This window comes from Erpetoichthys calabaricus, chromosome 4, assembly GCF_900747795.2.
Source record: "Erpetoichthys calabaricus chromosome 4, fErpCal1.3, whole genome shotgun sequence".
NCBI classification, from domain to species: domain Eukaryota; kingdom Metazoa; phylum Chordata; class Cladistia; order Polypteriformes; family Polypteridae; genus Erpetoichthys; species Erpetoichthys calabaricus.
The window spans coordinates 55026272-55039495 of NC_041397.2; the positions used below are offsets into that span (position 1 = coordinate 55026272).

Genomic DNA, 13224 nt, shown 5'->3' on the forward strand with positions numbered 1-13224 from the left:
TCACAAGCAGAGTTATAATGAAAAGTGGATACAAAATAGACTCCAGACTTATAGTTTTAAATGTTATAATTCTCTGAATGTAAAACCAAAACTATCTATTAAATTAAAAATCAATGATGTATAAGAGAGAGCAGATCCTCAAATGTAACAGACTCTGCCCAGGAAATTGCCCCTTCTCCACTTTTGTGCCACTGTCCACCAAAAGGTCTCTGTATGTCACTGTGTGCTACTTGTGGTGTAAGTAACTTGTAAATTAAAACAAGTTGTCAACAGAGTCTGTATATACAATGAATGTTACACATTTGCACACATGCATCCCAACATGACGCAGTTTTGTTTAAGCACATTACTTGTGCTCCTAGGTGCCATCTGCTGATCTGAACACACACCTATCAGTTGGTTTTAATTGTCCATACCTTTCAAATGATTTGCGTGTTTTTCAGGTTTGCATTGTTTCGTTGTATTATTTATGACCAAGAATGATATTTATTTATGTTTATTATAATGAAGGTAAAGCGCTTTGCTATTGAATTTATGTGTAGTAATTGGCAAGACTGATTCAATGTAGTAGACACATGGCTTTTCATTTAGAGATTAAAACAATGAATTATATTAGTAACTTGTTTTACTTTTTTTTTTTAAATATACTATTATCATTTCTACTTCTGAACTACACAGTCATCATAGTTGCAGGTTATTCAATGAAATTTAGTAAAACAAACACTTTTTAACTCCATTTAGAATTATAATAAACGACCATACAAAAGTATGTTGGGCGGCACGGTGGCGCAGTGGGTAGCGCTTCTGCCTTGCAGTTAGGAGACCCAGGTTTGCTTCCCAGGTCCTCCCTGTGTGGAGTTTGCATGTTCTCCCCGTGTCTGCGTGGGTTTCCTCCGGGCGCTCCGGTTTTCTCCCACAGTCCAAAGACATGCAGGTTAGGTGGATTGGCGATTCTAAATTGGCCCTAGTGTGTGCTTGGTTTGTGTGTGTCCTGCGGTGGGTTGGCACCCTGCCCAGGATTGGTTCCCTGCCTTGTGCCCCGTGTTGGCTGGGATTGGCTCCAGCAGACCCCTGTGACCCTGTGTTCGGATTCAACGGGTTGGAGAATGGATGGATGGATGGACCATACAAAAGTATGTTGGGCGGCACGGTGGCGCAGTGGGTAGCGCTTCTGCCTTGCAGTTAGGAGACCCAGGTTTGCTTCCCAGGTCCTCCCTGTGTGGAGTTTGCATGTTCTCCCCATGTCTGCGTGGGTTTTCTCCAGGTACTCTGGTTTCCTCTCACAGTCCAAAGACATGCAGGTTAGGTGCATTGGTGATTCTAAATTGTCCCTAGTGTGTGCTTGGTGTGTGTGTGTGTGTGTGTGCGTGTGTGTGTGTGTGTGTGTGTGTGCACCCTGCGGTGGGCTGGCACACTGCCCGGGTTTTGTTTCCTGCCTTGTGCCCTGTGTTGGCTGGGATTGGCTCCAGCAGACCCCCATGACCCTGTAGTTAGGATATAGCGGGTTAGATAATGGCTGGATGAATGCAAAAGTATGTTAAACTGAACAGTTGGTTGAATTGTGGGTGAGAGAAGACATGCAAATTTTTAATAGACAATTTTGAGGGATAAACCAACTAGAGGTACAGTATAATAAAGTAGGTTGTTGTAAAGTATAGCAAGAGTAAAATTTACTCTTCTCATATACCGATCCAGATCAAATGTTATTGAGTCTTGAAATGACAATTTTATATATCTGGTTGAACTGATTTTCACATTTGGTAGTAAAGATCCAGATCAATTTGCTCCATTTTGGATTGTAGTTAAAATCCTTATCAAACCAGGGCTTCAACTTACCCTGCAGATTCCCAGTGCCTTTTTACACATGAGTTAATGGAAGAACGTTTAAATGTGCATAGTCGCATCTTCAAGCATGTTATAACAGCCTACTTTGTTCTATGTGTATAAGTATAAAATCTGGTCATGGCAGCTTACTTTATTCAGACATAACTCTTAAACCACAGTTTGTGCTTCAAGGATGAACACTCATCCAGATTTGTCACTACATTTCATTATCTGAGTCTTTTAACTAAACCTTATTCTAATGCTAATAGGTCAGACTTTTGCTACTGCCTTTACTAAAGGCTGTTGGACATCTGTCACAGAAAAAGTTATGGCAAACTTGAGTTCTGCTGCTTTGTGTCACATAATTTCTAAATTAACAGTTAACAAATATTAAAATTAGAAGATCATGGAGTTCAGTTACTTGCTTTCAAATTCTGATTAACTGAAAGATACCTTTAAGAGCAATGTACTGAAAATATGAATTAATGTTGTGCTGTTTGTCAAAGCTGTTGAAATCTTATTTTTTCTTCTTCTTCTTTATTACAGATTTTTTGAGGTTTAATAATGACACTGGTCCTTCTTTGTATAGCTCTGGTTCAAGCTCAAAACCTGTTAAAATGCACAATGACCTGCAGGATATAATGGAAACACTTGCCAAGAAAAATCTTACCGTGGAAAGCAACATGAGACCTAATGGAGATTACACAAATACATACTTTGGCCTTTCACAGTCACCAAATGCTAATTCAGCCCCACTTTCTTATAACTCTTTCTCTTCATCACCTAATCTAAATCAGTCCCTTTCCTCCACGGGTAAATTTTTTCTTACAGAGGGATACCAACAATTAGAAAGATCACCTTTATCAATAAAAATAACATCATCTATCTCCAGCAGTATGCCTCCATCCCCAAGGCAACGTATTACACCAGTGTCAGATCTCATAGACCTGCAAACCAGAGAAATGGAGTTTTCACATAGTCCTCCAGAACTGCTTCCATATTCCCGGGCTAGTCCAAGAAACAAGTCTCATGAAAATGTCTTCTTTTCGCCAAATTCAGATGGAAGAAAAACTCAAGTAGGTGCCCAGCTGTCTACATGGAATGGAGGTTGTATAGGTGATGGTCACTCCTCTATGAACACTGGAGCTGCCAGCATGCCTTCAAGTCCTCGACTAGCCAGAAGGTTAAACCTCCAGGAGACTCAGGCTCTACAGACAAGATCAAGTCGAGCTGCTAATGACTGTTGTCTTGAAAATAGCCCTAGACAAAGGAAATACTCTGGAGGTTCTTTGAAAAGTATGGGAGCTTACAGTCGGTCCCTCCCACGACTGTATAAGACCAATGAAAGCCAGCTATCTACTTTTAGTGTGCCTCCAAGACGATCCCTTGATAACCAGGCTAGATCTTATGCTACTGATATCTCCCATAATTGCATTTCAGATGGAGATGTTTTCTCATTTACCTCTGCAAAGCCACCCAGAAGTTGGTCAACCCTTGACCGAAACCCTGATCCCAGTGTGATATCTAGCGTTCCGACCAGCCCTCGTGTGGCAAAAAAAATGTTCCTAACATCAACTAGCACATCTAACATGGATTTTGATAAAAGTAACCTACAAGGTCAAAGTTCAAGTCAGATTTTTGGAACAGAGAGAAAGTATTCACTGGGCAGAAAGGAGCTAGAATTAAATAATGCTGAAACTTTTAAACTGATACAAAGTGGCGCACTTCGAGAAAGAAGAGGCAGCATAAGTTCTTTAAGTGGAAAGGAAGAATTGAGAGATTACCATCAAAGACAAAGGGATGAGAGACTCCGGGAGCAAGAAGTGGAGAAACTGGTAGGTTCTTGTGTTTTTCTGTTATACCTCAGGCTGTTTCAAAACTGTTTTTCTTTTTTAAGTTTTTTTTCCACATCCTTACATTTTTACCATGTTGCCTTACAATACGTTTTTACCATGTTGCCTTACAATACAATTTAAGTGAATGAATGAATCAAAATATAAAACAAACATCAGACATGCCAAACTAATGAAGTTAGTTAAGGAATTCTGTGATTTTTATTTGTTTTTTGCACTTTTGTAACATTTATGATCAAAATACTTCCATATCCAAATGGAATATACCCACTGCAATTCTGACTGATAAATTTATATGGCCTTTAGTGTTTCTGATTCATACTGACTTTCATACTGTAAATTTCTTCTTTTGTTTGTTACAGTGATTATGGTCTTTGTTTTGGCTTGTGAATTTTATTAGTTTCAATAATTCCAGTGATAATTTCGAGGAGTCTTTCAAATCTTCATTGAAAGCTCATTTTAATGTTATACTTTCAAAAGCATTTTCGGAGTCTGTGAGATGCATCTCTGTTAACTAAATTGTGTAAACAGGTAAAGCCAAAAAGCTACAAAGGGTCAGTTGTGTCCAGCCCAGACGTTAAAACATTTCTTCATTCATAATTACTTGTGTAGAGTTGGAGGCCCCATTTAGGTTTTGTGGTAGAGAGAAGTCCTCTTTAAGATTTTTTTTTTTTTGATAAATCTTGATAGATTAGTTTTAAAGTATGTTCTTGATAGAAATGTTGTGTATGTACAGTGAAATAATACTTGCATGTCTTAGAACATCTGATAAAAATGCAATACTATAATTTATTAAAAGTATACTTATGCTGCAACACATACACAATATGTACATTATTTTCACATATTATACATTTATAGACACTGTTTATTATGTTACAGTATTTGAATTCTTACGATTGACTGTTCAGCAACCTTACAACTTGTTGGTTAAAGCTATATTTGAATATACTTGTGCAAGTCCCAATAGTCCTTGTGAGAAGGGAAGAGGAGAAAAGTGACTGTGCTGGAAGGCTGAGGTCTTTATTTATACTCTTTGCCTTTCTAAAGGGAGCTAGTGCTGCACTGGAGAGAAGGACACTGAATAGCAGTAATATGTGCCACCTTCACAGTCCTCTGCAGTGCTTTACAATCTATTCTGATACGGCTGAGGAAGTACAGGCACTGGTGAGCCTTTTTGACAGGAGTCAAAATGTGTTGCACTAGTCACCTATTCACTGCCGCTCACTCTTTCAACTAGGCCTAAAGGGATAAAATTTGATTCATATAAGAATCGAGATTCTTATCATTTATGGTACAAAATCAATTCATAAATGCATCATATATAATTTGCACTATTAACCATTAATATTGTGGTGGGCCAGGACACCCCTTCTGCATATGTTCCAGGGGAACAACCATGGGCGTCTCAGTACCTCCCCCAGGACGCTTGGTGGCAGCCTCCCTGGCTGACGATGGTGCCTCAGTTTCCCGCAGGGCTCCATGGGAGATGGAGTTCTCCACAGCACTGTTGGGATCTGGGCCGGCCGCCAGGGGGTGCTACATGGGTCCCTGAGCCGGCCTGGACAACTCTACAGCCCCGCCCAGAATTGCAATCAGAAACAGGTGATCAAGCACCTGAAGCACTTCTGGGAGGGCAATAAAAAGGGCCAGCAACCACCACTCAGGAGCCAGAGTCGGGAGGTGGAGGACGAAGTTAGATGGAAGGAGTGGTGGTTCCAGGAGGGAAGGACTGTGTTGTGCTTATTTGGACTATGTTGTGCCTGTGGGGTTCACAGGTAAGACGTGCCCCAAAGGTGAAGAAATTAAAAGCATTTGTGTTTTATACACGTGCCTCTGAGTGAGTCTGTGCCGGGTTGGGCGCTATACAGCGTCTATTATTATTTCATAATATATTTATCATTTGTTTTAAAAAAAACCCACTTAATACTGCAAGGTATTGTATTGATCACTGAGAAAACTGAAATGAGGTATACAAGTAAATGAGATTAAACCTCAGAAATAGACTGTACAGAGGCTAGCACACCTGCCAGTCAGGGCAACAGGAAGCAGCTCTATAACAAACACAGCCAGAAAATAATACACGGCTTTCTCACTTAATGTATGTTCCTCTTTTAGAACCTTCATCTCTAACAGAACAGGTATCTAGCACTTTCCATCTGACATTCTGTCCTGTCTACTGTGCACAACTAACATTTGGAACTAGTAAAGGGACATTGGAGAACAAGTCAGTTTCTTATGCTGGATCTTTCACATGAATGTTAAGAGCCAGCTCACATATTTGAAGATTTTTTGTAATTTTTTTATTTAATGAGCCCAAAAGAGATGTGTGCAGATGGTGTGTGTGATGCTTTACAGTGAACCCTCGTTTATCACGGTTAATCCGTTCCAGACTCTACCGTGGTAAATGAATTTTCACGAAGTAGGATTCTTTATTTATAAATCGAATATTTTCGCAGTTAGAGTATAGAAAACCTGTTTACGACCTTCTAAATATGTTTTTTTAACATTATTAGAGCCCTCTAGACATGAAATAACACCCTTTAGTCACCATTACACTCATATTACCCAATGTATTAGACAAAATAAGAGAAAATAAGACATATTAGACGTTACAAATATCATATTATTACTAGGCTCACCCACCTTTTAAGGTGACCGACTTGTATCCTCAATTTGTGTGCACTCCATGTGTACATCAAGCATGTAAGTGTAGGGAATGAGAACATCAAAGTGCCCATTCATAACATATCCCGAAAACCTAAGTTTTTTTATCTCCTCAAGTGCCTGTCCAAAGTCGTACAATGTCAGCCCGAATCTGTACCGCTAAAGACGGAGTTTCATGCACTAAATAAGCTATAGATGAGAATAAGCAAGCACCATCTCCCCTGATATTTACTACGCAGTGAGGCATTTGTATTCCATCAACATTAATTATTTCCAGTGACATAATTTTGTCTATTTTTCCAGCGCATCGCGCACAAAAGCAAGGGAACGATGGGAGCACCAGAACTCTGTTTTGTACTGCAAGCCGCAAGTAGTAAGTCGGTGATAAGCAGAATACCGCTACGCTTTGCACTCACGGGACAGAAGGACAATCCCGACTGCTTTTATATAGTCGATCATTGTACTGTACATTTAATTACACACACACAGTTCTTACACATAACCACTAACCTATGAAGGCACGACCTCAGTAGGAGAGTCTTCAGGTGGTGCAGTATCTTCAGCAGGTGCGTCGTTGTCTTCTTCCGCTGAAGGAGTACTAGGAGTAGGCAGTGGGTGTCTGGGTGTGCGGCTGAAGAACATCTTGATAGGCAGTTGCTGGCGCTGTCTTTTCATATGCGTGAGGAGGCTTTTATAGGGTATTGCCATCTTTGATCATATCCAAGAGTTTCACCTTCTCCTGGATAGTAAGCATCTTCCTCCGGCGCTTAGTTTTATTGTCAGAAGGTTTAGAAAAAGCAGCATGTTTAGGAGCCATTGTGGGGCTTAGATAAAAGTTCTCAGAAAGCACATACATAGTGATGTAAGCGTGTATAAGAAAAAATCGTGATAGAGTGAAGCCGCGAAAGTCGAAGCGTGATATAGCGAGGGATCACTGTATTCATGTAGCTAGACAGACAGAAATATATAATAGACATATTTTTGTCTAAGAGTGGGATGGAGATATTGCAACCTCAAGTCGAATCAAATTACCAGATTCCCAAAGATTTTTACCCATACTTTTCAACAATATTCCCTCCATTGGGGATGGAAGTGTGGTGTGCCTTCTGCTTTCTGAAGTCTTTGACCAACTCCTTAGTTTTGCTTACATTAATGGTGAGATTATTGTCCTGGCACCTCTGAGTCAGCAGCTAGACCTCTCCTCTGTACACCCTCTCGTTATACAGTGGTGTGAAAAACTATTTGCCCCCTTCCTGATTTCTTATTCTTTTGCATGTTTGTCACACAAAATGTTTCTGATCATCAAACACATTTAACCATTAGTCAAATATAACACAAGTAAACACAAAATGCAGTTTTTAAATGATGGTGTTTATTATTTAGGGAGAAAAAAAATCCAAACCTACATGGCCCTGTGTGAAAAAGTAATTGCCCCCTTGTTAAAAAATAACCTAACTGTGGTGTATCACACCCGAGTTCAATTTCCGTAGCCACCCCCAGGCCTGATTACTGCCACACCTGTTTCAATCAAGAAATCACTTAAATAGGAGCTGCCTGACACAGAGAAGTAGACCAAAAGCACCTCAAAAGCTAGACATCATGCCAAGATCCAAAGAAATTCAGGAACAAATGAGAACAGAAGTAATTGAGATCTATCAGTCTGGTAAAGGTTATAAAGCCATTTCTAAAGCTTTGGGACTCCAGCGAACCACAGTGAGAGCCATTATCCACAAATGGCAAAAACATGGAACAGTGGTGAACCTTCCCAGGAGTGGCCTGCCGACCAAAATTACCCCAAGAGCGCAGAGACTACTCATCCGAGAGGTCACAAAAGACCCCAGGACAACGTCTAAAGAACTGCAGGCCTCACTTGCCTCAATTAAGGTCAGTGTTCACGACTCCACCATAAGAAAGAGACTGGGCAAAAACGGCCTGCATGGCAGATTTCCAAGACGCAAACCACTGTTAAGCAAAAAGAACATTAGGGCTCATCTCAATTTTGCTAAGAAACATCTCAATGATTGCCAAGACTTTTGGGAAAATACCTTGTGGACTGATGAGTCAAAAGTTGAACTTTTTGGAAGGCAAATGTCCCGTTACATCTGGCGTAAAAGGAACACAGCATTTCAGAAAAAGAACATCATACCAACAGTAAAATATGGTGGTGGTAGTGTGATGGTCTGGGGTTGTTTTGCTGCTTCAGGACCTGGAAGGCTTGCTGTGATAGATGGAACCATGAATTCTACTGTCTACCAAAAAATCCTGAAGGAGAACGTCCGGCCATCTGTTCGTCAACTCAAGCTGAAGCGATCTTGGGTGCTGCAACAGGACAATGACCCAAAACACACCAGCAAATCCACCTCTGAATGGCTGAAGAAAAACAAAATGAAGACTTTGGAGTGGCCTAGTCAAAGTCCTGACCTGAATCCAATTGAGATGCTATGGCATGACCTTAAAAAGGCGGTTCATGCTAGAAAACCCTCAAATAAAGCTGAATTACAACAATTTTGCAAAGATGAGTGGGCCAAAATTCCTCCAGAGCGCTGTAAAAGACTCATTGCAAGTTATCGCAAACGCTTGATTGCAGTTATTGCTGCTAAGGGTGGCCCAACCAGTTATTAGGTTCAAGGGGCAATTACTTTTTCACACAGGGCCATGTAGGTTTGGATTTTTTTTTCTCCCTAAATAATAAAAACCACCATTTACAAACTGCATTTTGTGTTTACTTGTGTTATATTTGACTAATGGTTAAATGTGTTTGATGATCAGAAACATTTTGTGTGACAAACATGCAGAAGAATAAGAAATCAGGAAGGGGGCAAATAGTTTTTCACACCACTGTAGTTAGTGATAAGGTATTTAATACCGGTATTATCAGTAAATTTAATGATGCAGTTAGAGTGGTATCTGGCCAGGCAGGCAGAGGTTAACATGAAGTAAACAGGGAGCTCAGTGTAATACCCTGTGGAGTGGCTATGTTGAGGGTCAACGTAGATGATCTGATCCTGCCATACATGCTGATGTCTGTAGATTAGGTATTTCAAAGTCCAATTGCAGGGGTTGGCAATACGATCTCAATTGATGAGTTTGGTGTTCAGCTTTGATGATCCAATGGTGTTTAATGCTGAGTTGTAATCTATAAGCAGGACTGTGGCATTGCAGTTTGTATTATCCAGATGTGCCAGGATGATATGAAGTACAAATGGTATGGTATACTGTGAGGATTATTTTTGGTAATATTTTGCCAGTAATTATGACTGTCTGGAGCATTCTGTTTAATGTGTCCTAACACCAGTATCTTGAAGCAGTTTATCAGGACTGGAGCTGAGTGCCACCTCTCTGTAGTCATTCAGACAGTCCACGTTTGTTTTCTTAGACACAGAGCTAATTGTTGTCCCTTTGAAGAAGTGGGAACAAAAGATTCCTTCAGTGAAACATTGAAAATGTCACTGCAGATATCAGCTGTTTTACTGCTACAAGTTTTTTAAAAAAACTCCCTGAAATTTAATTTGCACCAGATTCCTTGTGAACATAAACTTGTTTTAAAGTCTTCCTTATGTCATGTATAGAAAGGATGAATCATGAGGTAGTGCAGGCAATCACATGACATGCTGCTTTCTGTCATGTTCAAATTGGGATTAGAAAGTATTCAGTTGGTCTGTAAGGGAAAATAGATTATAATGGGCTACGTTTTCCTTGGTAGTTTAAGTAACCTTAATCCCTGCCAAAGTTTGCACAAATTATTACAGCTCCTAATTTTCATCTGTAGTTTACTTGTGTATAGACATTTTGATTGCTTTTTTTAATTCTTCTCTGTTTTCATGTTTATCTTTTGAAAAGCATTATTGTGTGCCTTCTATAAATTCCTGATGTCAGTGGTTATCCATTGTTTCTTATTAGAAAATTTGGTGATTGAGGGCACACAGTTATTCATGCATTTTTTATTTTTTAACAATTCTTTTTTTAGATGTGTGCATGTTTAGACACTCAAATCTGGAAAATATGTCCCAGTCTGCACAATCAAAGCAGTCCTGTAGTTTATCCTGTGCTTGTTTAGTGCAACACTACAGTAATCCCTCGCTATATCGCGCTTCGCCTTTCGCGGCTTCACTCCATCGCGGATGTTATATGTAAGCATATTTAAATATATATCGCGGATTTTTTGCTGGTTCGCGGATTTCTGCGGACAATGGGTCTTTTAATTTCTGGTACATGCTTCCTCAGTTGGTTTGCCCAGTTGATTTCATACAAGGGACGCTATTGGCAGATGGCTGAGAAGCTACCCGGCTTACTTTTCTGTCTCTCTTGCGCTGACTTTCTCTGATCCTGACGTAGGGGGATTGAGCAGGGGGGCTGTTCGCACACCTAGACGATAAGGACGCTCGTCTAAAAATGCTGAAAGATTATCTTCACGTTGCTATCTTTTGTGCAGCTGCTTCCTGAAACGACATGCTGTACAGTGCTTCGCATACTTAAAAGCTCGAAGGGCACGTATTGATTTTTGATTGAAAAACAAACTGTCTCTCTCTCTCTCTCTCTCTCCCTGCTCCTGACGGAGGGGGTGTGAGCTGCCGCCTTCAACAGCTTTGTGCCGCGGTGCTTCGCATACTTAAAAGCAAACAGCCCTATTGATTTGTTTGCTTTCCTCTGTCTTTCTGACAGACTCTGCTCCTGACGCGCACTCCTTTGAAGAGGAAAATATGTTTGCATTCTTTTAATTTTGAGACGGAACTGTCATCTCTGTCTTGTCATGGAGCACAGTTTAAACTTTTGAAAAAGAGACAAATGTTTGTTTGCAGTGTTTGAATAACGTTCCTGTCTCACTACAACCTCCTGTGTTTCTGCGCAAATCTGTGACCCAAGCATGACAATATAAAAATAACCATATAAACATATAGTTTCTACTTCGCAGATTTTCTTATTTCGCGGGTGGCTCTGGAACGCAACCCCCGCGATGGAGGAGGGATTACTGTATACCACTTTTATTGCCGGCTCCTTGTGTTTCAGTCTCTGCCTGTAAGCTGTCAACAGGACTACTAACAGGTGATTTGACCATCTGAGATGAGATTGCAAGAGACTTTATCAGGGTGTAGCAGTGCACCAGAGTACCAGCATCCCTCGTGTAACGGGTGACATGTTGTGATATACAGTGCATCCGGAAAGTATTCACAGCACATCACTTTTTCCACATTTTGTTATGTTACAGCCTTATTCCAAAATTGATTAAATTCATTTTTTTCCTCAGAATTCTACACACAACACCCCATAATGACAACGTGAAAAAAGTTTACTTGAGGTTTTTGCAAATTTTTAAAAATGACTGCAGACAATCTATGCAAGTCTTGGTTAATTTTTTCCATACAGACAGCAAAATTTTGTTGATAAAGAGCTTTATGTTTACTTGTGATATTTACCCCTAGGTATTTAAACTGATCTGCTTTGGTAAAAGGTAGGGTGTCCAATCTAATATTATATGCTTGTGAATTCACTGGAAAGAGTATACTTTTATTCAAATTAATTATGAGACCAGAGATCTTTTGAAATTCTGTAAGTGCTGTTAAAACTACAGGCACAGTGTTTTCTGGGTCTGATACATATAAAACCATATCATCTACATATAGGAAATTTTCTGTTCCAGTTCTTCTCTGATAATCCCCTTTATCTGATAAGAATTTCGACAGTGGACCGTCAGTGGTTTAATGGCGATTGCAAACAGCAGTGGTGACAAGGGGCATCCTTGTCTGGTGCCACTTGGTAGTTTAAAGTAGTCTGAACAAATGTTGTTAATACAAACTGAAGCTTCTGGACTGGTGTACAGTAGTTTGATCCATGCACAAATATTCGGGCCAAACCCAAATTTCTCCAATGCAGTAAAAAGGTAGTTCCATTCAATCATATCAAATGCTTTTTCTGCATCCAATGATAATATCATCTCTGGGGTGTTTGACTTTGCTGGTGAATATATTACATTAAACAGGTGTCGAAAATTGGAAGATAAGTGTCGGCCTTTAATAAATCCAGTTTGATCCTGTGATATTACCGAAGGCAGCACTTTCTCCATCCTTCTAGCTATAATTTTTGAGAGTATCTTAACATCATTATTCAGAACTGAAATTGGTCTGTATGATGCACATTGTAACAAGTCCTTATTTTGTTTAGGAAAGACGGTGATTAATACTTGACGAAAAGTTTGAGGTAGAATTTGATTGTCTCTAGCTTCTGTAAATGTTGCCAATAAGAGGGGAGCTTATTGAAGAATTTCATCCCGAAGGATTATCAACAGAAGAAATGAGTACACGGGAAATCCTAGCTCCGAGAAACGATGAAGTCAAATGAATTATCACGAAAATTGTTGATTAGTTACACTGCAGATTGGTTAAATACATATCAATAGACTATGCTGAAACAGTTGGTGGTGATTGTGCGGAAGATGAGAACATAAACTTAAAATATTCCGAAGAATCACTACAACCATTAACACTGTCTGGTTTTCCACCGGCAAAATTACTGTTGAAAGAAGGATGTGTTGTAATGTTATTGCGTAATTTATGTATGAGTGATGGGCTATGCAATAGGACAAGATTAGTTGTATTCAAAAATGGTCGAACAATTCTGACGTATAAAATTTTAACAGGCGACAAGAAAGGTAATGTAGTATATCTTCCGGAGGATAACATTAGACACCAAATGAGATCTTGATATGCCATTCGTATTAAAATGTTTAGTTTCCCATTAGAATAGTGCTTGCTATGACAATTAACAAATCACAGGGACAAACATTTGAAAAAGTATGTTTAATTATTAGAGAGAAAGAAACAATATTCACTCACGGGAAGTTATACATTGCATTGTCACGATGTAACTCCAAACACAGAATCAA

General features: G+C 39.6%; 1 protein-coding gene across 10 annotated transcripts in view; it reads left to right on the forward strand.

Annotated features, from left to right (window-relative positions):
* The window catches only part of phldb2b (pleckstrin homology-like domain, family B, member 2b), a 313692-nt gene that overhangs the window by 133581 nt on the left and 166887 nt on the right, over nucleotides 1-13224 (forward strand). For all 10 annotated transcript variants that reach the window (XM_051926504.1, XM_051926502.1, XM_051926503.1 and 7 more), the window contains one exon: nucleotides 2371-3659. In XM_051926504.1, the coding sequence (XP_051782464.1) occupies nucleotides 2371-3659 (1289 nt within the window). The remainder of the gene's footprint in view (nucleotides 1-2370; nucleotides 3660-13224) is intronic.